This window comes from Doryrhamphus excisus, chromosome 1 (assembly GCF_030265055.1).
Source record: "Doryrhamphus excisus isolate RoL2022-K1 chromosome 1, RoL_Dexc_1.0, whole genome shotgun sequence".
NCBI classification, from domain to species: domain Eukaryota; kingdom Metazoa; phylum Chordata; class Actinopteri; order Syngnathiformes; family Syngnathidae; genus Doryrhamphus; species Doryrhamphus excisus.
This window is the reverse complement of record NC_080466.1, coordinates 17155217-17180353: the sequence shown is the minus strand read 5'-3', so window position 1 is coordinate 17180353 and position 25137 is coordinate 17155217. Positions and strand designations below refer to the sequence as shown.

At 47.0% G+C, this 25137-nt stretch overlaps 4 protein-coding genes across 8 annotated transcripts; 3 read left to right on the top strand and 1 right to left on the bottom strand.

Annotated features, from left to right (window-relative positions):
- Nucleotides 1–177: 177 nt before the first annotated feature.
- Nucleotides 178–4183, top strand: alkbh5 (alkB homolog 5, RNA demethylase). 2 transcript variants are annotated; one of them, XM_058086919.1, is made up of 6 exons: nucleotides 178–332; nucleotides 555–628; nucleotides 795–1491; nucleotides 1552–1632; nucleotides 3334–3456; nucleotides 3558–4183. In XM_058086919.1, the coding sequence occupies exons 1-6, from the start codon at nucleotides 304–306 to the stop codon at nucleotides 3715–3717; spliced, it is 1164 nt and encodes a 387-aa protein (XP_057942902.1). In that variant the 5' UTR covers nucleotides 178–303; the 3' UTR covers nucleotides 3718–4183. The 2 variants fall into 2 exon arrangements, with proteins under 2 accessions (XP_057942902.1, XP_057942910.1); XM_058086927.1 differs by lacking the exon at nucleotides 555–628 and having other exon boundaries at nucleotides 216–332.
- A 732-nt stretch (nucleotides 4184–4915) lies between these two features.
- Nucleotides 4916–8566, top strand: mief2 (mitochondrial elongation factor 2). Of its 2 annotated transcripts, none has more exons than XM_058075929.1 (8): nucleotides 4916–5096; nucleotides 5928–6085; nucleotides 6154–6319; nucleotides 6379–6470; nucleotides 6539–6715; nucleotides 6787–6950; nucleotides 7626–7778; nucleotides 7850–8566. In XM_058075929.1, the coding sequence occupies exons 2-8, from the start codon at nucleotides 5948–5950 to the stop codon at nucleotides 8349–8351; spliced, it is 1392 nt and encodes a 463-aa protein (XP_057931912.1). In that variant the 5' UTR covers nucleotides 4916–5096; nucleotides 5928–5947; the 3' UTR covers nucleotides 8352–8566. The 2 variants fall into 2 exon arrangements, with proteins under 2 accessions (XP_057931912.1, XP_057931919.1); XM_058075936.1 differs by having other exon boundaries at nucleotides 5889–6085.
- Nucleotides 8567–9374: 808 nt separating this feature from the next.
- On the top strand, nucleotides 9375–13349 carry smcr8b (Smith-Magenis syndrome chromosome region, candidate 8b). The gene is made up of 4 exons (XM_058089710.1): nucleotides 9375–9825; nucleotides 10704–11116; nucleotides 11181–12596; nucleotides 12668–13349. Exons 1-4 carry the CDS (start codon nucleotides 9640–9642, stop codon nucleotides 13059–13061), a joined length of 2409 nt encoding a protein of 802 aa, XP_057945693.1. The 5' UTR covers nucleotides 9375–9639; the 3' UTR covers nucleotides 13062–13349.
- On the bottom strand, nucleotides 11592–24791 carry zgc:112980 (uncharacterized protein LOC503706 homolog). 3 transcript variants are annotated; one of them, XM_058089698.1, is made up of 32 exons: nucleotides 24640–24791; nucleotides 24168–24307; nucleotides 23991–24099; nucleotides 23031–23121; nucleotides 22750–22900; nucleotides 22582–22672; nucleotides 22291–22416; nucleotides 21299–21361; nucleotides 21083–21205; nucleotides 20854–21009; nucleotides 20743–20796; nucleotides 20438–20661; nucleotides 20292–20371; nucleotides 20136–20216; nucleotides 19977–20054; nucleotides 19789–19893; nucleotides 19579–19684; nucleotides 18852–18915; nucleotides 18467–18693; nucleotides 18310–18389; nucleotides 18126–18215; nucleotides 17591–17668; nucleotides 17379–17483; nucleotides 16349–16457; nucleotides 16189–16255; nucleotides 15897–16123; nucleotides 15753–15832; nucleotides 14519–14605; nucleotides 14342–14419; nucleotides 14153–14257; nucleotides 13737–13836; nucleotides 11592–13645 (listed from the first exon to the last, which is right to left on the bottom strand). In XM_058089698.1, the coding sequence occupies exons 2-32, from the start codon at nucleotides 24295–24297 to the stop codon at nucleotides 13575–13577; spliced, it is 3336 nt and encodes a 1111-aa protein (XP_057945681.1). In that variant the 5' UTR covers nucleotides 24298–24307; nucleotides 24640–24791; the 3' UTR covers nucleotides 11592–13574. The 3 variants fall into 3 exon arrangements, with proteins under 3 accessions (XP_057945681.1, XP_057945674.1, XP_057945665.1); XM_058089691.1 differs by lacking the exon at nucleotides 24640–24791 and adding an exon at nucleotides 24564–24592 and having other exon boundaries at nucleotides 11594–13645; nucleotides 16189–16258; XM_058089682.1 differs by having other exon boundaries at nucleotides 11595–13645; nucleotides 16189–16258.
- Between the last annotated feature and the right edge of the window lie 346 nt (nucleotides 24792–25137).

The window sequence follows — 25137 nt, the reverse complement described above, 5'->3', positions numbered from 1 at the left end:
GTATTAATTGCCAAAAATGTGACTGATTGTTACAATGTACACATGCTTACTACAAAAATAAGTTGTTTTTTTATTTGATTTTATGGCCGCTAAATAGCTTCAGCTCAGGTTTAGAGTTCAATTTTCAGGGTTCCCAAAATGGACATGACGCTTTTGGGTGTCACGTGACAGTACCGCCCCAAGAAGGCGGCTCTGTTCACAACTGAGCATGCGCAGACCACTGGCAGGCTACACGAGTTTATTTTCAGCGTTTTCCTCCAAAGAGGCTCTCCGCCGCTAGCTAAAGCGGCCATTGCCGGAGGAATGACAAGGTTTTCCCTGGGTTCCTCAAGGTAAATCCGGGTGGGGACGCCGTTATTTGGAATTTAGCGGCGACTTGTGAGATGTTGCGGCGTGCTTTTGCTGCATTTCCAGGCGGCGACGGAGCGACCAAGCCAGGCTAGCTTGGCTAAGCTAGCTAGCGGTTAGCCGCTGTTAGCTCCGTTGGCTAACTACGTGACGACATCGAGTTTAACTTTGGCTTTCTTTGTTTGTTGGCTTCCATATCGCTCCAGGAATATCGACTGTTCTGCTGACGCGGACACTAAATCCCCGTGTCAAGTCACCGGCAGGACGAAAGGGGAAGAAGGTAGCTGTTGCTAGCTACTTTGCTCATGCTAGCTAACCGCTACACTATCACGGACTCCTTTTGACGTCGTGTCGGCTCGTAGCAACCCTGCCCAAGCGGATCCCGCTCCTCCGTACAGCGCTGACACATGATATCCGCCAGCTAACTTTGGAGTCAACTTCCACAGACATGGCCGCCAGCGGTTACTCCGACCTGAGGGAGAAGCTGAGGTCGATGCCTCCACACAGAGACGAGCACGAGACCAGCAACGGGAGGGGGCGGAAACGCCGGCACCGCGAGTCCGACGATGACGACTGCGAGCACAGCGACGACAGCGCCGAGCACCGGGAGCTGGAGGCCCATAGAGTGAAGAGCAGCATCCTTCAGAAGAGCATCTTCACGCCGGAGGAGTGCGTCCGAATCGAGGAAAAGATCGACCAAGTGGTGGCCAAAGGGGAAGCCGGACTGTACCGCGAGCACACAGTGGACCGGGCGCCCCTCCGCAACAAGTACTTCTTCGGGGAGGGCTACACGTACGGCGCCCAGCTGGAGAAGCGCGGTCCGGGGCAGGAGCGGCTGTACCGCAAGGGTGAGGTGGATGACATCCCGAGCTGGGTGCACGAGCTGGTCATCCAGCGGCTGGTGTCCAGCGGGGTGATACCGGAGGGCTTTGTCAACAGTGCCGTCATCAACGACTACCAGCCCGGGGGTTGCATCGTTTCGCACGTCGACCCCCTGCACATCTTTGCACGGCCCATCGTGTCCGTGTCCTTCTTCAGCGACAGCGCGCTCTGCTTCGGCTGCCGCTTCCAGTTCAAGCCCATCCGGGTGTCCGAGCCGGTTTTTGTGCTGCCGGTCAGGAGAGGCAGCGTCACGGTCCTCAGGTGAGTCTGAAAGTCTGAATAATCACATTATCACATTAAAAACATCAATTTTCTCCTTAGTGGTTATGCTGCGGATGACATCACCCACTGTATCAGACCCCAGGACATCAAGGAGAGGCGTGCTGTCATCATCCTTCGGAAGTGAGTAGATACATGAGTTTGATGTTTGTTATAGAGTAGATCCCGATATTTACTGGGGTTGTTACTCTCCAAGACCCCCCCGCCTCTTCCTGAATAGCAAGTCATTGAGACGCCCATGGAAATGTCTATTTCTGATACTCGAGCAAAGCTGAGTCGAATGCTATGCCGTTATGGCTCCTCCCTCTCAGATGGACGGAGGAAGCAAGCCGACTTGCTAGCCATCCACGTTTGTTTACATGTTTGAGAGGCGGTTTTCCTGTCGGAAAATATGGGAGCCCGTTTTTGCAGAGCTGCTGGAAATGTGTGCCATGGGAATCACTGTGATTCCCTGTCAGTGCCGCGGCTAAGATGAAAGTCAAACAAGGAAGTGGAGATTCTGGAGGTCAAACGTTAATTCAGTACCAAGTTGTCATGACCTTCATATTGTTATGTACTGAATGGCTAAGAGCTAGCGTCCCAGAGGCTGAGGTGAGGAGCTAGCCGACTTCAACGCAAAGGAGGTGGGCTAGCACTGTATGCAGGCCCACTGTGGGGGCATCCTGGCCACGTTAACATTCAAATGTCCATCTGGACAGCATTTTTAAATGACCGCTTTGCGGTTTGGGGGAAAATCTGATACCGATATCCACTGATATAGCATATTATTATGCTGATATGGGGCCAATATTACCGACTGTCCTTGCTACAAATTATTTTTTGTATGTGCAGTGGGCCCGAGTATGGACACGGCTGCTTTATTAAGAGTAATGAGCTGTGTTGTAATGAAAAGTTGTGTACTTGTGTTTTTTTAATAACAAAGCTGGCTCTTGTCAAGCGGTAAGCGCCTCAAATGTAATGGTTTAATTTCATTTGAACATGCATCAGATTACAATTGAATGCATCCCATAATCAGTTCACAGTTCCACATGTCCAAAAGGAGTAGGAAGAAGCAAAGCTTATTAAATCCTACCCCCCCATCTGGTACTTTTATAATCAGTAACTGTTACATTTGTTCACTTCCTGCTTTCCTAATATAATTTAAGTTTTTTTTATTTTAATTTTTTTAAATTAAAAATTCTATTTTTTATTTTGGGTCACATACCGAAGTACGAGGTGATATGACTTTTACAATCAGTAACTGTTACATTTGTTCACTTCCTGCTTTCCTAATATAATAAAAAATATTGTTTTTAAATAAAAAATGCTATTTATTTATTTGGTATTTATTTATTAAATTTATTTATTTATTTTGGGCCACGTACCGAAGTACGAGGTGATATGAGCATCCAATGACATAATGTGTATCATAGTAAGTGTCAATATAGTGATATATATATATAGCACATCATGACTGGCTCAAGACTCTTCATCCTTGTATTTAGCAAACATCAACTGCTTGTATTGTTTCTTGAATTGGCTCATCGTTGTGCATTGTTTGAGGTCCTTACTCAATCCATTCCATAGTTTGATTCCACATACTGAAATGCTATGGCTTTTTAACGTAGTCCTAGCATAGAAGTGTTTCAAATGTACTTCTTGCCTGAGATCATATTTCTCCTGTACGTCAAATGTATGTATAATATATTGCTGTCATCATTAAGAAGTCCATTCGATGTAATGAAATGTCGATGTTGCTTTTTGTGTTGATTTCACTCTGTGCTCTCTGACCACGATCTATACATGTGGGAGCATCCAGTGACCGTTTCTTTTCCACCCCGACAGGACCAGACCCGATGCCCCCAGACTTGACTCCGACAGCCCTTTAAGCTCCGCTCCCACAGAGAGACCCGCTCCCCTCAAAGCCAAACGCTCTCATCGGAAAGCGGACCCAGACGCCGCACACAGGCATGCAACCGTCGGACCTTTCCCTGCAACTCTACCTTATCCATCTCCTGTTTGGTTGTTAGACATCTTGTTTAAATGCACACCGTCTTTCCGCCCTGCAGGCCAAGAGTCCTAGAGATGGACAAGGAGGAGAACAGGCGTCCGTCGTCCTTCAGCCAGAGGCGTCACAGCATCACTTCGGACGACCACAGGAAGCGAGAGCACGACTATGACAAACACAGAGAGAGCTCCGCGCGCAAAGTAAAGATGAGACGCCACTGAGGATCGCACCCGACACGTTTCTTTTTAGGTGTTCTGATCTTCTCTCTCCGCTTCAGTTGTAGCCCAGCAGAAAGCACAGTACTCATTTCTTTGTTTCTGTCATCACTTCTACTTCTCATTCACCTTCAATTGAAACATTGTTTGAGAGAGGCACAGAGTTTGGCATGTTTTTGTTGATAAGGGAGGTGTAAATACCTTCCAAGCGAAAGTACTTGTAAATAATAAAGGAATCTGAGCTGTAATCTACCTTGTACAATAACGTTTGTGTAGCCTTTGAGTGAGGGAACTTTTATGATGAAAGACACCTTAGTTCTTTTCCACATCCTCAAACATTTATGACCTCTACCTTTTTCTTTTTCTTTCTCAGCAAACACCATTTTAGATTATGGAAAATGTGGGCCTTGTTTCTCGAAGCGTGTGAGAGGCCATGTTGCTTTTCTGTATTAAATCAGAATGTTCCTCATCACACTTGGACTGGTGTGTGTATCATTTTCATAGAAATTAAAAAAGTGCTCCGCCGAAAAACATCTGCTGTTGGAACTCAAACTGTTAATGACAAAATCTGATACATTTTTCAAATGATTTTAAGATTAATAAGATTAATTAAGATTATGTTATTAATAAGATTAATAACATTTTATACATTTGTATTAACAGCTCCAAATAAACTGCAAACTTAAATCAATCTATAAAAAATATCACATCTGCCAACTACTTCCTTAATAGTAAATCACACCAACAGTGTTATGAGCCTCAAGTGTTGCATTCAAAGACACCACGTAATATGAATTGATGTTTTGAGTGTGATGCATGTTCTGGGATTTCCATCGAATTGTACTTTAGTAAGTGATAAAAATATGCACGTTTTGTTTTTCTTTGTCTATTTGCGTAGACCACAAATACGTGTTACTTGAACGTGAATGTGGTTGTTTGTCTATATGTGCCCTGCCATTGGCTGGCCACCAGTACCCAGCCTCAGCCTCTCGCCCCAAGTCAGCCGGGATAGGCTCCAGGGTACCCGAGACCATAATGAGCATAAGCAGTATACAAAATAGATGGATGGGTTATTGTTTTACTACCTTATGCAGCACTTTGGAAACTGTAAAAAGTGGATTGGATTCCTTTGGATTGGTCAGTTCCTAGTAGTAGTAGTAGTAGTAGTTGCACATGAGTTCCTGCAGAGGGCGCTGCCGCCTCTTCTTGCCGCCTGACATTTATATTGAGGTCGAAGAAGATTTCCGACAACAGCTGTTAGCTAGCATGCTACAGTTATATGAATGTGAAGTTGAGCTATAGTACTTTAGTAGTTTCCTCAATTGTGTCTTTGACAAGACGAATGGTTTGGTGCCGCGCTGCTTTTGTTCACCATACACTGAGTGGTAAGTTATATTTAAAAGTTGACCGTAACGGACGAAATTAGCTGAGTGCTAGCAGTAGCAGCTGGCGTCTTCCTGGTCGCACTCAGTCAGACGGGAAAAAAACAACACTAAAGAAACAACAGAGTGGGCATATTTGCAGATAAATGTCTTTTCCACAGAACACGACGAGAGCTGCGGCCGCCAATCAGTGCTTTGAAACTAGCAAAGGTCTTAACTCTTAATCACATGACTGATTTGCATGTCGCATTCATGGACACTTTATGTCCGATTCGGGCTTTATTTAAGTGAAATGTTTCTGTCATGCTTGAAAAAATGACGGTGATGATTGACTCCGCCCACAAGAGGTCTTATAGACCGGTGATGTGCAATTCGATACTAAAATGTCGATACTTCCGATACCAGCCTGGATTTTTCTCAGTATTGGATGGGAATAATATCAGTGGTATCATTAATGGCACGTTCAAACGCCCTGAGAGAAAATGGAGTAAGGTTTAGTTCAGTGTAACCCGAAGAGGAAAGTTGTTAAATATTTCACCCCCACTGGTGTGACTCAGCCGGGTGTGCCTATAAATAGGACGCAATGCTCTGGAACTTTCTCTTTAAGCGATCACCTGTTGCCAATGTAGTTGCAAATAAAGTGGGTTTATATGTGTGGTGTACAATACTGACACCTAGTGGCCAATGTAGAATAGTAGCCTTTAATCTTCTTAATGGCTTTTATTTATTTTGCCATTTTTATGCTTGCGAATGCTTAATTCTGAAGTAACATGGCTTGTGTTTTTTTTTTTCTTGACCCTGAACACATCACATGACACGTTTGTTCCCGTGGAGGCTGACGGGGAGGAGCCACGATGAACTTCCAAGGCAGTCGGAGAAGAGGCGAGGACGGCATTGCCGTGGTGATCAACTTCCTGCTGTCCAACGCCCGCCTGGTGTTGGGAGTGGGCGGAGCCGCCATGCTGGGCATCGCCACGCTGGCGGTGAAGCGAGTGAGTACACGGAAGAACATCTGATGGCGTTCCTTATCAGACGTTGTGCACCGCTTGTGCTTGTCCAGCTGATTGAGCGTGCGGGCCGCGCCGCCGAGGAGGAGAAGGTGGAGCAAAAGATGTCCGAGAGCTGGGAGGAGCTGAGCTTGGTGTCGTCGTCGCCCACATTGATCAAGAAGGGTCTTGAGGGCATGGTCATGCAGCACGTCGCCAAGGCAACCGGATCACAGAAAGGTGAGGACACGTGTGTACGAAGCATCCTGCGTGACTCAGCGGCTTCTCTCGTCAATCAGCCGACCTCTGCGGACGAAGCCAAACATCTTCTGATGAACCCAAAGCTGAGCCAAAGTCCCACGGGGTCCACTCGTGTGTCCCCACACTGCAGGTAGGACCACACCGGGACCGAGACACCGAGCAGCGCAAGTCACGACGGTTCCACGTTTCTATGTGCAGGATCGTCTGCTGCAGTTCTACCACACCCGGGCGGCGCTCTCTCCGTCGGAGGTCCACCGGGCTCAGTCTCGGGCTCTGGACATCTGCACCGAGATCCAAGGCTTCCTGCACAGCCGTCTATCCGACATGCCGCTAGGAGAGATGAGCCTCGGCGGCTCTCTGCTGGACGACCTGCAGGTGAGCACCAACATCTGGTGTGTTTTTCCCAGCGTCCGTGCAACCGTTGTTTGATTCCCTGTGGTGTTCAGGTGGTCGGTGCAGACCATGCGTGTCTGCTGGTGCCTCTGCAGCTGGAGGCTTCTCTGTGGCGTCTCATCCCTGGAGAGGAGACGCTGCTCACACATCCTCTGCACTGGATGGTCCGACGTGTCAACATGGAATATTTTCCCAGAGGACAAAGCTACTGGGACAGGTGGGCCATTTTATGCTTTTAGTCACATTTTTCGAGTGGTTAGCGCGCAGACCTCACAGCTAGGAGACCAGGGTTCAATTCCACACTCGGGCATCTCTGTGTGGAGTTTGCATGTTCTCCCCGTACATGCGTGGGTTTTTACTCCGGGTACTCCGGTTTCCTCCCACATTCCAAAAACATGCTAGGTTAATTAGCGACTCCAAATTGTCCATAGGTATGAATGTGAGTGTGAATGGTTGTTTGTCTATATGTGCCCTGTGATTGGCTGGCCACCAGTCCAGGGTGTACCCCGCCTCTCGCCCGAAGAAGACAGCTGGGATAGGCTCCAGCACCTCCCACAACCCTCGTGAGGATAAGCGGTAAAAACTGAATGAATGTTTTTTTTTCTGTTGCCATTTTACACTTTGATTGGCAAGTTTTTTATCATCTTCCCAGACATTGTTTTATTAAATATTTTTATTATAATTTGTTGTTAATTTAATAACAGTAATACAAAGTTTTTAAGGACGTTTTTCTTGCCGTCTAATGTTTGAATGTATCTTTTGCCATATCATTTTGTGAATTTAATTAATGTTTTGCTGTCATTTTTATGATTTTTTTGTGTCATTTTTATGTTTTTATTATGTTTTGTACAGTAAAAGGGTAATATGCTAATATTTATTCCACTTCCTGCAGGTACCTGGTGGGCGGCTACTTGTCAGCAGAGGCTGTTGTTAACATGTTGAGCAAAGCGGTGATGGAAACCATGAACTGGCCGTCCATCAGCAGCACTTTGGACTGTCTGGTTCGACCGGTGCTGGGGGGCCCAGACCTGAGACTGGAGATTGGGTGTGTCTCTTCTCCACTCTCGCTGCAAAGTGTTGCTGATTATTTCTTAGTCGTCATTCCTTCGTTTCCAGGTGCACAAAAGAAAGCGGTTTAAGCGAACAGACGCTTTTTATCTCCGTGCTGCCTCTCCTGAGGGAGGGTGACGTGGTTCTGACCGGCCAGCCCGAGCTCACCGCCCCCTGGATGAACGCCTGGCATCTGTCCCTCTACCCCCTGGAGACGCGGCGCCTGGCTCAGTTGGACGCGGCCGACGACGGCTGCCGCAGACTGACCCTCAAGCTGCTCAAGGCGGTGTGCCGACTCAACCCCGCCCTGCGCCCTCTGGACTCCGCCCCCCTGGCCAACCTCGTTCTGCACCTGAGCGAGCGCGAGGGCAACTGGAGCGAGCGGAGTCTGCACCTTCGCTTCCGGCAGTGCGTCGCCGAGCTCATCGGCCACTTGGAGCAGGAGACCCTGCACAGCTACTTCAAGCCCACCGTCAACCTGCTGAGCGGACTGACGGACGACCAAGTGGACCAGATGGGCTTCATGCTGTACTGTGCCACCTCGGAGCCAGAAATACTGCTCATCTGACACGGTCCCATCCTGACAAGGCGTGCCCACAAATGGAATCATGAGGATGTGACGCAGGACAAAGATTAGGAAGTGTTCATCAGGTGGAATAGCTCTTTACATGCAAGTTGCCTCATTTTATTCTTCTTGCTTTTAAACGTGCAAATGTTTATTTCCTTGATGAGTGACATATTTTATGGGATGGAGTGAAAATGACAATAAAGCACTTGTTAATATTGTTGCCCTTTCCTTATTGCTAGCTATGTCTTCGGGCGAGTGGACTAGTGGCCAGCCAATCACAGGGCACATATAGACAAACAACCATTCACACTCACATTCATACCTATGGACAATTTGGAGTCGCTAATTAACCTAGCATGTTTTTGGAATCTGGTAGGAAACCGGAGTACCCGGAGAAAACCCACGCATGCAGGGGGAGAACATGCAAACTCCACACAGAGGTAGCCGAGGGTGGAATCGAACTCAGATCTCCTAGCAGTGGGGCCTGCGCGCTAACCACTTGTGCAGCCCCGGCCTGTTTTAACCACTGCAACAAAGGATAGTCAAAGATGACAGGAGTGCCCTGCTGTGTTGTTCTTAAGGAACTACTCCCTAAACACTTGTCAAAGATCCTCTATATCAAAGATGGTTTAGATACCAAGAGCTCACCAGTATTGGTCTGCTACCTTGTTCACTTACTCACTCCTCTGTGATGGGTGATTCAGGTCACTAGAATCCAGTACCAGACTCAAAACGTTCTTCACATATGTGAGAGAACATTTTAATTATGTGCCCCACCCCCGATATTATTTTTACTTTTTCTGTTTATATGCTCGTTTTAATGTAATTTGCTCACTCTTACTTTAGATAGTACAGTGACTTCTACAGAGCACTTCTAAATGAAATGTATTATTAAAGATAGTCTAAATAAGAAGAACGCTGTGCTGTTTTCTAAGAACATGATTCGATATCAGCGGATGTTACGTGTTCGTGTTTATTTTGAAAGCGTAGACCGGAAGTGGTTGCCTGTTCCCTATGTGGCTTCACGGTTAAAGTTGTTTTCGCAGATTTCGCAACAAGTCAGCTGCACTGGTGGTCGGTCACGTGTGTAAACATGCGCGGCCAAAGAAGTTTCATTTCACATTTTTTTAACGCCTTGGAATCTACAAAAATAGGAAGAAGGTATCCCAACTGGAACTAATCCGCGCTCACATGACTTGTTTGAGGAACCAACATGGTGGTCACAGTCCAAGTTTAGCTTCGCCGTCTCTCATGTCCAAATTGGACAGAGAAGTTCACCGCCGAGGAGATGATCTCATCGCCGGATTTGCTGCCCTTCACCGGGCCGGAGGGCTTCGGGGAGGACGCGGTGGAGGGTGACCCCGGGGGTCTCCCTGAGACACTCTCCGTACCGCTGTTTCCACCCAGACAGCCATGGAGCTCCACGGCCAGCTTCCACAAGGACTTTGTGCTGGTGGCAGAGTTCTCAGAGCAGGTCAGCCGCTTCAGTGCTAATATTTTAGATATATTATCTATATTTGAACATTTCAATGATTAAGCAAAGTGTTTTTTTTTTAACAAGTTAAAAGTATTAGGTGATTTAAAATGGTGGTGATTGTAAACTACGAAAAAATCTGCTGCGTTCAAAACATCAGCGCGGTGATTTATACAAGCCACCACAAGGTGGCAGTAGCATCCAAGGTGCTCAATTACCAGAAGGGTCAACGAAGTTGTAGAAATTGTTGAAAGTGTTTTCAAATGAGATCAGACTGGAGTATATTATATATACAAATAAACATTTATTCTAGTCTATCGGTTTTGACGGCTCAAATCCTGAATACGGTCTTTAAATAGATCTGGAAATTACGTGAGTGCCGTGAACGCACCACAGTGCTGAAACTGAACGAGAAGTCTGGTGACATCTCCATTAGATAGCATTCCAGACGCTATGTTTGGATCCGTTTTCATTATCCTCACTGCTGGAGCCTATCCCAGCTGTCTTCGGGCGAGAGGCGGGGTACACCCTGGACTGGTGGCCAGCCAATCACAGGGCACATATAGACAAACAACCATTCACACTCACATTCATACCTATGGACAATTTGGAGTCGCCAATTAACCTAGCATGTTTTTGGAATGCGGAAGGAAACCGGAGTACTCGGAGATGCACAGGGAGAACATGCAACTCCTCAGGTTCGAACCCAGTCAAAGCATTTACTATATTGTATTTATTATAATAAATATTTCCCATCCAGAAAAAATGTGACTTCCTGTAAGATCCAAGTACATAGCAGCGATGATAGCCTTCCTATGATTGTCATACCTCCCACAGCCACTAGGGGGCATCAGCATTTACTGTCATTGTGTGTCCAGGTGGGCCCGACGCCCGTGATGACCATCCCAGCTGACCCTGGGGTCATCGGTTCTTTTGACCTCAACCACTTCTCCGTTCGCATCATGTCGGTGGACTACCAGGCGTCAGGCCCCTGCCACGTTCCTCCCACCTCCCCGGGCCCCCGCCTCAGCTTCAGCGAGGACTCCAAGGTGGTCCTGGGTGACTCGGCGGAGGACGCCTTTGCGTATGTGCAGCATGTGACATTGTACGACCTGGAGGCACGCGGCATGGTGCGGCCGTTCTGCATGGCGTACGTGTGCTCGGAGGAGGCCAAGCTCATGGAGAACTTCTCCCGGCTGTCGTCGGGCTTCTCCCGGGCGTCCGACAGCCTCAAGACAGGAAACAGGCAGGCCTTTTCTTTGGAGCTGCAGAGGAAGCTACAAGAGCTCCAGTAAGATCTCACCATGCACCACTTAAGCTCCGCCCACAGAGCTGTGATCATGTGACTGTTTCAGGTATGCACGCTCGACGTTGCTGCGGGATGTTGCGGGAGGAAAGTCGGATGAGCTGGAAGCTCTGGAGCGCTCCATCTTCACTCACAAAGAACTTCTTCGCCAGGTGACTTCCTACCCAAACAGGAAGCTCCAACAGCCGGACTTCTTGCCGTACGACCCCGCCTTGACGGACACGACGGCAGTCCCGCCTCCTCACCTGTTACCACCCACTTCCTGCAGGTCAGAGCGCCACCTGAAGCCCTTAGAGGAGCTCTGCAACGCCTACTTCCTGTTGCTGATGCAAGAGCAGCTGGCTCACACAGAGCGCCGTCTCCGTGGCGACGCCAGCACCCTGCGGAGCGCTCACATCACACGCTCGCTTTCCAGGAAGCTACAAATCACCAACTTCCTCTTTGAGCTGTGGCGGCCTGACGACGAAGAGGAGGAGGAGGAGGAGGATGAGGAGAGCGCATCACAGAGAGCAACAGGAAGTCAAAGCGAGGAGCAGCCAATGAGTCCCGAGTCGTTCTGCTCCTGCGTGGAGGAGCTGCCAATCAAACTGGAGGCGGGAGAAGAGGTGACCCCTGACCCACAGGGCATCATGGAGATGACAGGAAGCGTCAGCAGCAGTGACAGCATCGAAGTGCTCGGGACGGAGCGCTCGTATCGCACGCAGCGGCAAGATGCCTCGGACTTTGAGGCGCCCACGGCGAGGAGAGGCGGGTCAGAGGCGGTCCCCCGGCGAGTGAGAGGATACACCAGACGAGCCAACAGCGAGGACAGCATCGAAGTCCTGAGCACCACCGAGTCAATCGTCCCCGAGGACCTCACCGCCATCACTGAGGAGGAGGCGGAGCCACAGCCTCTTAGTAACGGTTTCTCAGAGAAGTGGGAGGAGCCAAGAAATGAAGCAACGATGAAGACCTGTGATGATAAACTCGTTAGCAGTGACGTCACAGTGAAGGAGATTCTTTGGGGGAGGAGCCTGGGTGATGATGGAACAGGAAGTAGACCAAACCACCAGACGCTGCCTGACCTCCTGGTGAACTTTAGCACGCCGCCCTCCTCCCCACTCAGGGCGCATAGAGCAGCAGATGAGGCGTGGGACAGCGCCAGCTTAGCCGGCTCCTCGGACCCGCCCTCCCCGCACCAGAAGGTCCGAAGTGGCGTCCTCTCCGACAAACGGACACGAAAGAAGGCGGGGCGCCGAGCACTGCGCTTCCTCAAGCAAAACTCCTTTTCCCAGCATGCCGTGTTCTGTTTGTTTAGCGGGCGGCCGCTGGTGGTCGTCGGCGGCGATGAGGGTCTGCTGAGGAAGACTGTGGACGGTCTGAGCCTTTTCCTGCCTGCCCCCGGCGTTGGTGCGGTGATGCCGTGTTTGAGCACGCCGCTGCAGCTGAGCGACCTCCTCACCTGGAGGCTGATGGGCATCCACAGGTGACTTTAATTTTAATCCCATGAATGTTTTTTTTGTAGCGTGTCCTTGACATGTTCTTGTGGTCGCTAAGGTCGACATCATCATCTTCCGCCATGCTTCACTCCCTGAGCCGCTACAGTCGTTATCTGGGCCTGCTGGACTTGGACCAGAGGACATTACGCTGTCCGTCCTACGCCGGCTCGCTGGTCAAAGCGCTGGCCGACCGCTCCACCAACATCTCGCGTGGCGCCACCTATCTGCTGCACCTGGAGAGCGGTCTGACGGCGCTGGCCAACTGGGCTCTCCTGTTCACGTTCGGTTCCAAAGTGCCCGATCACGGAGAGGCTACCCCGTCCGTGCCGGGCGACTTGAGCGTGATGCGTTTCCTGTCCGACCTCATCAAACGGCACCACGCCGGACGTGGACCACCGGCGTTACGCTTCTCGTACGTGCCGCTGCACGTCCACAAAAACACCTCATCATAAAAACATTGAGACTGAGTGGTTAGCGCTAAGGCCTCACAGCTAGGAAACAAGTTCGATTCCACCCTCGGCTATCTGTGTGGAGCTTGCATGTTCTCCCCGTGCATGCGTGACTGAGGATCATCGCCTGTTTTAGTGGTTTAACGCTTGATTTTAATGTCAAGTCTTGATAAAAGATTTCAAAATAAGGCATCCTTTTGCAGGGGTGTTCTGAGGAACATAGCCACCCATAGCACTTTCAAAATAAAACAAACACCCAAGGCACATAATTAAACACATCTTGCATCAAAACATTCCATCTCAACTGTGTTATGTTTTTGATGTGGCAGTTATGGAAGCAGTGTCCGTCACTGAAGGGTATCAAATATCCCAATGCTAAGTTCACATTCATAGACATTCACTCTTAACAAAAGTCCAAAAATGGCAAGTGGTCTTCAAGAGGGGATCGAGGAAGGGGGCGTGGCTGCATAGCGAGAGGAAGAGCTGCAGGAGTCTCCTGCTAAAAAGCTACATAACTTACTGCTCCCAGTGTCTGCCGCGATGATCCAGAAGGTGTCTAATGGAGGTAAGAGAACTTGCAGGGTCCTCTGGGGAAGAAGAGGAGACAGAGGCAGACGTTTTCACGCACACACCGGTATTGAAGGGTTTGCTTTCAGAAGGGGAAAACAAAACACACACCAGTTGTGTCTTGCAGCTCCTGATAGATCTTCTGCATGATGGCGGCGTGGAGACTATCATCGCACAGATTCCAGAACCAGCAGAGAGCCCACATGTTCCTCTGGCATTGGGACAAAAAAACAATTATTTTGTATACTTAAGTCATTTTACCATCATTAAAAAACTTTTTTTTTTTTAATAATTTTTTTTCCATTCATTTTCTACCACTTTTTCCTTATGAGGGTCACGGGGGGCGCTGGAGCCCATCCCAGCTAAATAAATTTTTTTTAAGTAGTTTATTTTTCATTTGAGGACAATTTAATTAATATATTTTACACTTTTATTCAAGTTGCTTTCATATTTATTTATTACTTAATTTCTTTGATTTTGACTTTTCAGTCAACAGAGTGTGTGTGGGGGGGGGGGGGGGGGCGTACCTCAAAGGTCAATAGAATGGGTATGATTGGACTGAGATCAGGATGGCAGATGATCCGTCTCAAAGCTTCAGTGACCAGCAGCAACAGGGCTTGATCACAGTACATCTGGCAACCAACACAGACACACTGTTACTGTATGTGACCCATTAGTAAGCATGACATAATTAGCTCAGTTGCCGACGTTCGTACCAGCAGGAAGTGTCGCGGGATCTGCACGATGCCGCCAGAGTTAGTCTGCAGAATCACATTCACGACGCGTACGGCTTCCTGCTCAACGAGGATACAGACGGAACGCAGACCGCACGGAAAAAGTGGATTTTAAAAATGCAGACAGTTGGTAAAAAAAAAAAAAAGAAAAGAACTTACACGCAAGAAAACCTCACATGGTTGTGAGAGCCATTTGCGGTCGTACGCTCCACCCACGATGTTGAGCAGACTCACCCAACAATTAGACTGCAGGACACACAAGCAACAACAGTGCTGCTATTCATTGTCACATTACAATGATAACCGTCCAAGATAACGCTGGCAACTAATTTATTCTATTAATTATGTGACTTTTTTGTGTGTAAATAACAGAACAGATGGAAGCACAGTGGAGTGTCCCTTTCTTTTCTAACATTGGGAAATGAACACAATTTCAACACCGTATACGCTATGGATCTCTGACTCATGTCTCTAGTACCTTCATTCCTCACTCACAATAACCTGTGATGCCTTCAGGGGAGCTCTGAACATCACAAAAAGGGCTTTATAATGTGTGTGTATATAAACAAGATAAAATTAGAAAAAAAAACACACACACACAAAATGCTACATTTAAGTATCCTCGTACATTTACCTTGAATGACGTGATGTCCTTGAACACAACCCCTCATTGCTCATAATAACAGGGTTTAAAGTGTGATTCAAATGTTCTGCTATGAAAGAGTTGTCTTATCTTTTGGCTTGACTGACATATTTGGTGTATTAATACATACAAATACAGAATATATCATCCTGTCCTCTTCATTCAATACAGGCAAAAATGTTTCACACATATTTGCTACAGGGGATTAATCATCTTAAAATTGATTAATCTGATTGCGCTAATCACAGTGTCAAAATTTTGACCCATTTACGGGAAGGTGTGTGTGTGTGTGTGTATATGCCAGAGTAATTTGTTTTTTGCATTGTAAATAGGGCTGTCAATCGATTAAAATATTGAATTGTGATTAATAGAATTTTGTCTAGTTAACTCAATTAAGATAGAAAAATGTTAGAATAAGTAGGGATGTAAATCTCTGTGGTAGATTGGATACGCAACTAACTACATCAGATTTTATGTAACGGTATCAATTTACAAACCCTGTATGGCCCATACAGTATAGTAATCTCACTCTGTATACCGCCCTTGAACACACCTGACTTTGTCCCACCTTTTACTGATACTATACGATACTTTTATCTTCATATTTGCTCTCATATGCTGATGTGTGGGAGTTCAGTACACAACCCCTCTGTAGGCATTGTATTTTAATTTGATGATGTTCCTGTCCAACAATACATAAGATTTGTACCCAAAAAGAATGCATATGAAATCAAATAAAAGGTGACTTACATCGGTGTGGATGCGCGGGTTGCATCTATGGACTTGGAGTACAAAGCAGACCAGATGTGAAAGCGGCAACGGCGTCTCACCTGAAGCGGAAAGGGGTTAACTCATCTGAAAAAGACAGGTCGTTGCGGTCACGCTGATACCCACCTGAGATTTGCCCCCACGTCTTGTCAGAATAGCAGAGCTCCCTATTGTGGCCGATGGTCAGCTTCGGCGCCGTGTTGGTGCCGAGCATGTACAGGTAGACCCGGAACTTGTGTGGCAGGACACGCGAGACGAGCCCCGTCTCTGGCGGGAAGAAGCTCTGCAGTGCTGTTGTAAAGCGCCCCTCCAGGCAGAGGAGGAAAGGGAGGAGGTCGCTCAGCTGCATGTGGCTAGAAAAAGCAAAAGACATCAACAACACATTGATATCATTCACACAGGTAAAAGTGAAACTTACTGGTCCCAGATCTGGGCAGGTGGAAAAAGAACTTGTCTGGAGGACTGAAGACACACTGAAGCGTCTCCTACTGAATGAGTGAACAAAGAAGAAAGGATGGGAGCACACACGACCAGAGTAGCCAACCACAAAAGACTGGAAAACACTATTGGAATCACACCTGGCCGGTCTTCCAGCTCCTGGTAGATCTTCTCGATGATGCCGATGCGATAGTCATTGCTGGGCAGAAACTGGTTCCAGAACCAGTTGAGAGCCCACATTATATGTGGCTGTACAAAACATCAGAAGATGTGTTAAGACATATTTTAAAATTGGAATTCGAATTGGATGAGGAATGTCCAAACTTCTTCCAGCATAAAGAAAAGCTGAGCATTTTGTCATGAAGGATGTCAATACAAGCCATCTCTAGGTGTAATTAAAAATGGTGTAATATATACAGTGGTGTTAAAAAGTGTTTGCCCTAGGGATGCTCTGATTGATCGGCCACCCATCAGTATTGGCCGATATCAGTGAAAAAGAACTGTGGCGATATCGGCCAATACTTGCGTTCAAAGGCCGATCCAGAACGACCCTTGGCAGGGTGTGTTGACTTTGAGGCTGGCGATCCTCCGTCAGGCAGTGGCTATAAAGCCCCGGTCCCAACCGGCTGTACTTGCAAGTGTGGGCAAATTTTGGAGACGAGTACCGCCTCAGTGCGGATTTGGGAGCATGCAGACACTATATAGCACTTTCAGTGTAGGGGGACGAGTCGGACTACGGATGATGTGTGACGAGTGAGCGTTTGTGCACGCTGATATCGTATCTCCTCTCTGGGCTGCATCTTCAGAAGGCAGCGGATGCGGCTGGAGAGGCCCGGTAGAGGTGGATAAACCTGCTTGTCATTCGGGTTTTCAGTGAATAATGTGAGATGTGACCCTGTGATTGGCTGGCGACCAGTCCAAGGTGCACCCCACCTCTCGCCCGAAGACAGCTGGGAGAGGCTCGAGCACCTCCCACGACCCTCGTGAGGATAAGCGGTAGAAAATGAATATTGAATGTGAGAAGTGTAGAAAAGGTGAGTTGTGGATACCAGCATTTTTTTAAAACAAAATTTTGTGTTGTCATTGAATAATACTGTATTTACATTTGAAACATTTACGTGTGACAAACATGTCAATAAAAAAAGGAAAGGAGCAAACACTTTTACCTACCTTAAAGGTGCACAGAATGGGGATGATTGGACTCAGATCAGGATGGACGATGAGCTGATTCAAGGCCCCAACGACCAGCAGCAACATGGCCTGGTCTGGAAAAAGCTGCAAATCACACACACACACACACACACACACACACACACACAGGCGTAAACTATTCATGACACACACCAACAAGGAAGCTCGGTGTGGGATGGTCCCGTTCGTACCGACAGAAAGTAATGTGGGATTTTCATGTTAAAGTTGGACTTGCGCCACAGGATGGAGTTCACAATCTGGACAGCTTCCTGGATGTAAAGAAGGATGGGGGGGAAATTAGCAGTGTTATACCTAGATTTACAGCTAATGGGGTGCTAGTCTAAGGTTACATTACGCGTGTACCATTTCCCCATCCAATTCCCAACAATTAGATTTGCCATTACTACTCATACACAAATAGGAGCGTCTGTAAACTACACATCGACGTAGTCACAACGAGATTCTGCATCTGTTTAAATTGTAGGTGAAATTGGCCACAAGTAGTTTACGGTCCTGTGGGAAACACTGGTGTGTGTTTGCGAGGAATGTGCTGACAATATATTGACCTGTGCAATAGGAAATGTAGCCTTAAATGACTTTTCTTGTGATCCGACATTTAAAAAAATCAAATTAAATGATATTCACCTTCTATAGGGCAGAGCGGCCCCCTAACATTCAATACTGTTCATATTAAAGAAGGCGTGTAGAAAAAAAAAAAAAACCTACTTGCAGAAACACTCCACTTGGTTCTGAAAGACTGTTGCATTTCTTTTCAGGCGTGCTCAAGATTTCGAGCAGTTCAACCCAAGACTGTGACTGGTTGAAGAAAACGTGAGATCAGGCCACATTCTACTCATATTTAGCAAGTTGTTGCAACAGCAGGTCACATGTTGCAAAGTACCACACTTACATCCATGTGGACCATTGGGGAGCATCTATGTGCCATGATTGCAAAGCGGACCAGCTCCAAACGCGACAGCGGTACCGCACCTAAAACCAGAGATGATAAACTCTTGTGGGGCGGGGAGCGGGAAGATACACAAGATCACAATAAAAGCTTTCCTGACCATCGATTGGCTGCCGTTGGTGCACGACTGAACAAAGCCGGCCTTCATAACAAAGACTCAGCTTGGCCACCGTCGCCGTGTTGAACGTTTGGAGGTAAAACTGGAAGAGGTGTGGCGTGAGACGCGACACGGGCCCGTTCCCTTGCGGGAACAAAGTCTTGAGGGCCACTGGGAAGTTGCCCTCCAAGCTAATCAGAAAAGGGAGGAGGTCGTTCAGCTCCAGGCGACTAGAATAAAAGAACAAATGATTAGCAATTTGCCAGCAGACAAACATCTACCTCCTCGATCATGCAGTAAGGTCTGACGACGGGGGCAACACAAGCTGTGAGGCCCTAAAAGACGTCACGTGTCCTTGGCTAAGCTACTGGGATCCAACAGTACTTACTGGACCCAGTCTTTGGCAGCAGGGAACAGCAGTTTATCGATTGGAAAACACATCTGAGCAACTCCTGCAGAGAGGGAAGAGACAAAGACATCAGAGTTGTGGACTCCTATAGAACAGCTACGCACCATAATCCGCACAGAAAGCTTTCTAGATCTTCCAGAATCTGCATCTATCACAGCTGCATTTCTTTGGATTTCCAAAAGGGTCTGATTTCATTTATTCCACCCGCGGCCCGCCTCCACGCTGTTATTGGTCACACTCCCAAGCTCTCCCGAGGACTTCCTGTCTTTGTCGGGATAGGGGTTGATCAACGAATAAAGGCATTGGAGAGTTAAATGAAATGTGGCTAGGTGCTACTAGTAGCTCATAAGCTACTAGTTGGAGACCTGACTTACCACTATGAGTTCATAGACGGTAACGTGTGTCTACGTTTATAGAGTGCAGACAATTGTGACAAAATCGGTAGTGGAAATGTGGTTATTACATATTTTTTGCGGGACTACTAGACATGCCAATTGTAGTCAAAATGGCTATCAGCAACTCCGGTGAGCTCGTAGTTTGCATGCATGCAGGTAAGAAGCGCTGTAACACCACACACACACAACCGCTTACTTACACAAAATAAACACAGTTAGGACACTGATAAATGAAACCGTTACTGATAGCTAGCCTTTCTGACACACAATCCCTGATTCCAGCAGTCATCAAAACATTTATGCAATCATACCCGCATGGTTTTCCAGCTCCTGATAGATCTTCTTTATGAGGTCAATACGGTGTTCATGGCTGGGCAACAGGTAGTTCCAAAGCCAGCGGAGAGCCCACTGTTTTTTCTGCCATACAAGCAACATATCAGGTCTTACCACAAACTAACCGTTGGGATCATGATGCACAACACTTATGTATATTCCACTACCAATACAATAGTTGGACCAACCTGAAACGTGCACAGAATGGGATTGACTGGACTCAGATCAGGATGGAGGATTACTTGACCAAAAGCCCCAGTGGCCAGAAGCAACATGGCCCGATCCGGGAAATGCTGCACTTGGCACACACACACACACACACAGTTATGCAAACCACTATAAAAGTATCACGCACATGGGATGTTCATGTTCATACCGACACAAAGTGAGGCGGGATCTGTATCTTGCTGCTGGACTCGTTGTGCAGAATGGAATTGACAGGCTGGACAGCTTCCTGGATGAAAAGGAAGGAATAAATCCAATTGAAGCAGATGCGCGAGTAAATAAGGGCAGTAACTGTGGAGGACAAACCTACTTGTTGGCACGCCTGACTGGGATCCGGAAGAAAGGGGATGTCATCTTGCACGATTTGGAGCAGATAGATCCAACATTCAGACTGGACAATGAACATGTTGGTGCAATTTTTTTAAAGACAAAACTCAGAAGGTGATCATACGATAGGCACACTTACATTCACACGGACAGCCAAACAGCATCTATGCACCTCGAGTGTGAAGCGGACCAGTTCTAGAATGGTCAGTGGCGCCGCACCTGAATCAGAGAGGGGTCAACTTTTTTGGATACTAACCCGTGCATTGACACCAAACTCTTCCTAACCTTCTATTGGCGCCCACTCGTCCTGAAATGAGCAGAGCTCGCAGGTCTGGCTGATAGTCCACTTGGGCGCCATGGCTGTGCTCAACGTACGGAGGTACAACAGGAAGAGCTGTGGTGTGAGGCGAGAGGCAGGTCCGTTCGCTATCAGGAAGCTGCCTTGCGCCACAGTGAAGTCGCCGTCCAAGCACATGAAGAAAGGGATGAGGTCCTTCAACCGCAGCAAGCTAGGAGGGCAATGGAGAGGTGGAGGGGTGGGTGTCGACAAAGTGCTGCCATGTGGCGTTTATTTGCAACGAAAAACTTACCGTTTGGGCTGATCCGAGTGCACGGCTCTTAGGTAGCGACTTAACTCTCTGAACCTGCCCATAATTATAAGCCGCGATTATTATTATTCTAACTGAGAATGTGCTGTGTACCTTTTCTGTTCCAGGAGTCGTTCCACCCTCAGGAGAATCACCGCCATGTCTTCCAACATGGTGTCCTTCTTGCCTTTATTAGTGCGCACCCCCAGCACGTTTTGCCCCTTCAAGACTGACACTAGCAGGACGTCATCCCAAGGGCGCACGCTCAAGCTGCAGCACACACAGTTGCAGTGCAGTTACAGTTACAGTACACGCCATGCGAGAATGGAAAAGACACACGCACCTCAACCTCATGTTCTTCAGCTCAGGAGGGAAGTGCAACTTGCTGTAAAAATCCTGCAGTTTTTGTCTGAAGCATGGTAGGAAATCAGCCATCACCATCTGCCTCTGCAACGACCCCACCACCCTGAGAGAAAACACACACACACACACACACACACGGTTGAGGACACACATTTAAAAGTGACGCACAAGCCTGCTTTCAAGTAGGAGTCTCCACCTTTGCATCAGCGCCACTTTTGCGTTGTTGACATTAGCGAAGGGTGACTGAGATGCGGAAACCCTGCAAGACAAACAGAGGTATTATCAAGAAATATATATACCCACACACCAATGTATTAAGTTCATTGAAAGCGATCCAGTACAGTGTAATATTGTCATCTTCTAATGCAGCTAGATAAGGTCAAATATTAGAAATAGTTTGACGCAGTGCCAACTGCAACTACATTGGCACCCTTTGTTAACAGGGACCTATTATGCTCATTTTCAGTCCCTTGTGTGGATTCCTATAGAGCAGCTACACACGATAATCCGCACTTTCTGATGAATGAACACTTTCTAGAGCTTCCAGAATCTGTACCTATTCTAGTTGCTTTTCCAAAACAGTACGTTTTAATTTATTCCACAAACTGCTCGCCTCCAGCCACGGCCACTCCACTGTGATTGGTCACAATGTCAAGCTCTTACGAGGACTTCCGGACGACTGCCGAAGCCTCACTTTCCAATTTTGGCGGTATAGAAGTTGATAATAATGAATAAATCCTTTAGAGAACTACAGTACTTGAAAAGCGGTTCAGAGCTACTGGTACCAAACCCCTGACTGTATGAATTCAAAGAGTGGGAACGTAGGTCCACGTTTATAGAGTGCAGGCAATCTTGACACAACATCGGTAGTGGAACTGTGGTCATTACATGTTTTTGCGGGACTGACAACGATTGTGGTGAAAAAGTCTATTAGCAAGTCCCGACATGGAGTTACAGCTTGATCCTCTGACTCTTCAACATGACCAAAAAACATTTGAAAGGTGTCGGGCTGCGCAAAAACCTCATTATCTGACACTTTGGCATGGTTTAACACAACAATAAAACATTCAAAAGTTTCAGAAAAGTGGGAAAAAAAGCATAATAAATACCTCTCTGACAACATCAACCAAAATGGAGCAAGAACTTGTATTTGATTTAATTAAATTAAATGCGTGTGTGCTCATCTACCGTCCATCTCTGACATGTTGAATAAACGCCTCCGCTGCTGCCAGCCTCATGACGGCTGCAGCTCTGTCGTCTTCCTCGTCTGCTTGGTTCAAGAACGAAGAGACACACTCGTACACCGGCGTGTAGCTGTGAGGGAAGAAAAACAGCAGGTTGTGATTTAAACAAGTGGTTCTACCGGAGGAAGACAGACTAGCTCCTAATGAACATTATCTCATCGACTCGATGCAGCTCAAAGACGGTCCCGTCTAAAACGATTTTGAGGTAACATAGCATGTTAAGGGCATCACTTACTCGTAAACTAGGCTGTCGTTTACACTCTTGCCTTGGAGGAACAATGTGAAGTTATCTTTAAGCTGGAATTTGAAGATCTGCAACTGTGACTCTGTGGGAGGCATTCAGTGACATGAGGGACACACAAATGGTGAGCTTGTCGTGTAGGAGCAAGAGGAGTAAGCGTACCTGCGTGTCGGAGTTTGTCATCCATTTCAGACAAGGTGAACTGAAAGGCCTCCAGTTGACCCATCAGCAAACCATTTCGGAGTGCGTTCCAGAAGTCACTCTTCTTGTGGCTGTTGCAGTGGCACACCTGGCTCACAAGCCATTTTTCACACTGTAAACACACACACACACACACACACACAAAACCGCTAAGCAACTTCGACGAAACTTGCTATAGGAATTAAATATGTGGCATTTTGTCAACAATGTTGTTGATTCTGATTCTTCGATAGTTCACATACCGTGGATGCTAGCTTGTCACAGATATAGCAAAAGCACTGCTCGCATCGGTGCTCGTTCCCAGACACAGGATCGATACAGTTGTCTGTTGCACTGAGGATGACACAAGGCAGAGGACGTGTAGTGGGTAGAGATAGTGCATCAAACCAAATCAACTTTATTTGTAGAGCACTTTTCCTGCAAGGACATGCAACACAAAGTGCTTTACAGAATTAAAAACAATTACCACAATTAAAAAGAAAACAATTACAAAAAAAAGCCCCTCCCTCCCACTCTGCTTCATACTAGACACACACACACACACACACACACACACACACAGTAGGAAGACATGGCATGGCACTGAGGTCAAGGAAATGCCACCTTTGGGGCCGTCCACACTGGAATGAAGCCGCCGGCCGTGCCATCGGGGGACCAACACCCGGGCCCCCTGACTCCGACAGACGGACGGGCCCCCACATCAAAGGGAGGAACCCCCAGCCAGCCAGGTCGAAGGGACCCAAGGACAGTACCCCCATCAGCAGACCCGACACAGCCCCCAGTGTGGACGGCCCCCTCTGAGGAAACACTGGAGTTAAAAGCTAAAGACTAAAAACATAAAATAGGACTAAAAAGATAAAAAAGTAAGAAGAGTTTAAAATATTAGTCAAAAGCCTGATTAAAAAGGTGTGTCTTTAATCTTCTTTTAAAAATATCAAACAGTCTCTGCAGTCCTGAGGCTCTAGGCAGGCTGTTCCACAGGTGGGGGCCATAGTGGCTAAATGCTGCCTCACCATGGGTTTTTGTTCTGGGTTTTGGTATTGTTAAAAGGCCAGTGCCGGAGGACTACAGGGTCTGCGAGGGTTGATGTGGTAAAAGCAGATCAGATAAATAAGAAGGCACAAGGCCGTTAAGACATTTAAAAAATATAGTGTACTGGGTACACTACTCAAGTTATTATGTGGTGTGGAAAATGGCCTCACGTGAAAGGGTGTATGGGACAGTCGTAGCGCGCGTGCGGTAACAGCTCGGCAGGACGGGTGAAGGTGACGACTAAGTCTTCATTCATCTTGCTGGGAGACAGCGGGCAGTCTGCAACACAGAAGACAGATGATCTAAATACATTCAAGAGAAAAGACATTGATGGGAATGTAAATTACCCTTCCTGGGAACATCCTCCGTCTCCAAAATGACAACTGAAGATTCACAGCAGGATGCGTCCCGGTTGTCATCTTCGACGTCGTCATCACTAAGGATGATTATCTCTCCATTATCTACGGCTGTGCACATTACGAACGATCTGAAAAACAAGGACTATTCGTTAATTACGATATCCAATATCTTATATGTGACCGGAAGTAACAGCACAGATTAAAATAAGTATCAGTACTATAGCCTTACAGAACCGCAGCTATGTTAACATTAAATTCTTCCTTTTCTTTAAGTTGTTGAGGGAGTGTACCCTGACTGTTGACCACAATTTATTTTAACCCAGCTAAAGTCGTTAGCGAGTCGTGACTCGATAAATGAGTACCACAGGGTGAACATATACATACTCATATTTCTGTCACACTGCAGGGCAATTAGAGTGACTGATATTAAAAAATTGTCAACCAAAAGAACATTACTTACCGACGTTGTCAACGTTCTAATTTTTCGCGCCACTCTAACGTCACTTCCGCGTTTCTTCTTCGTGGGTTTTTTGTAGCGGTGGATAATCGATCTAATACGAGATCTAATAGCGAGATAGGGTCGTTATCATATCGATACTCATTTTTGCTTTTCTCTACTTACTTTGCACAATGGTAGCTAATAAAAGGGAACAATTGTGTATGATTTTTCTAATATTACTGTTTGGTGTGATGTATTGTTTGTGTTGCAAGGTGCTCATTTAAAAGGGTTACATCTATTTAAAATGCAATCGGAATCAGTTAATTGGGGATCGATTATCTATGTCTGCTCAGGCTTTCGGCTTTTAGGGGAAGCTCTTGGCGGCAGAGTTCCATTCTGGATGAGGCTTCGCGTCCGGCCATCCTTATTCATATATTTCCCCCTATGTCACGGGCAATTATATGTATTTTTACTGTACTGTAACATGTAAACATTTTGAGCATGTTTGGTGCATTTTGG

Coding starts and splice junctions, on each gene's coding strand:
- smcr8b (XM_058089710.1), top strand. CDS start 9,640: ATGATCTCATCGCCGGATTTGCTGCCCTTCACCGGGCCGGAGGGCTTC. Junction 11,117..11,180: donor AGGAAGCTACAAGAGCTCCA/GTAAGATCTCAC, acceptor TGACTGTTTCAG/GTATGCACGCTCGACGTTGC. Junction 12,597..12,667: donor AGGCTGATGGGCATCCACAG/GTGACTTTAATT, acceptor GTGGTCGCTAAG/GTCGACATCATCATCTTCCG.
- zgc:112980 (XM_058089682.1), bottom strand. CDS start 24,297: ATGTGCACAGCCGTAGATAATGGAGAGATAATCATCCTTAGTGATGAC. Junction 20,662..20,742: donor CACTCGGATCAGCCCAAACG/GTAAGTTTTTCG, acceptor TTGCCCTCCTAG/CTTGCTGCGGTTGAAGGACC. Junction 14,606..15,752: donor ACCCGCGCATCCACACCGAT/GTAAGTCACCTT, acceptor TGTGTCCTGCAG/TCTAATTGTTGGGTGAGTCT.
- mief2 (XM_058075929.1), top strand. CDS start 5,948: ATGAACTTCCAAGGCAGTCGGAGAAGAGGCGAGGACGGCATTGCCGTG. Junction 6,320..6,378: donor GGCAACCGGATCACAGAAAG/GTGAGGACACGT, acceptor CTCGTCAATCAG/CCGACCTCTGCGGACGAAGC. Junction 6,951..7,625: donor GGACAAAGCTACTGGGACAG/GTGGGCCATTTT, acceptor CACTTCCTGCAG/GTACCTGGTGGGCGGCTACT.
- alkbh5 (XM_058086919.1), top strand. CDS start 304: ATGACAAGGTTTTCCCTGGGTTCCTCAAG. Junction 629..794: donor CAGGACGAAAGGGGAAGAAG/GTAGCTGTTGCT, acceptor CAACTTCCACAG/ACATGGCCGCCAGCGGTTAC. Junction 1,492..1,551: donor GGCAGCGTCACGGTCCTCAG/GTGAGTCTGAAA, acceptor TTTTCTCCTTAG/TGGTTATGCTGCGGATGACA.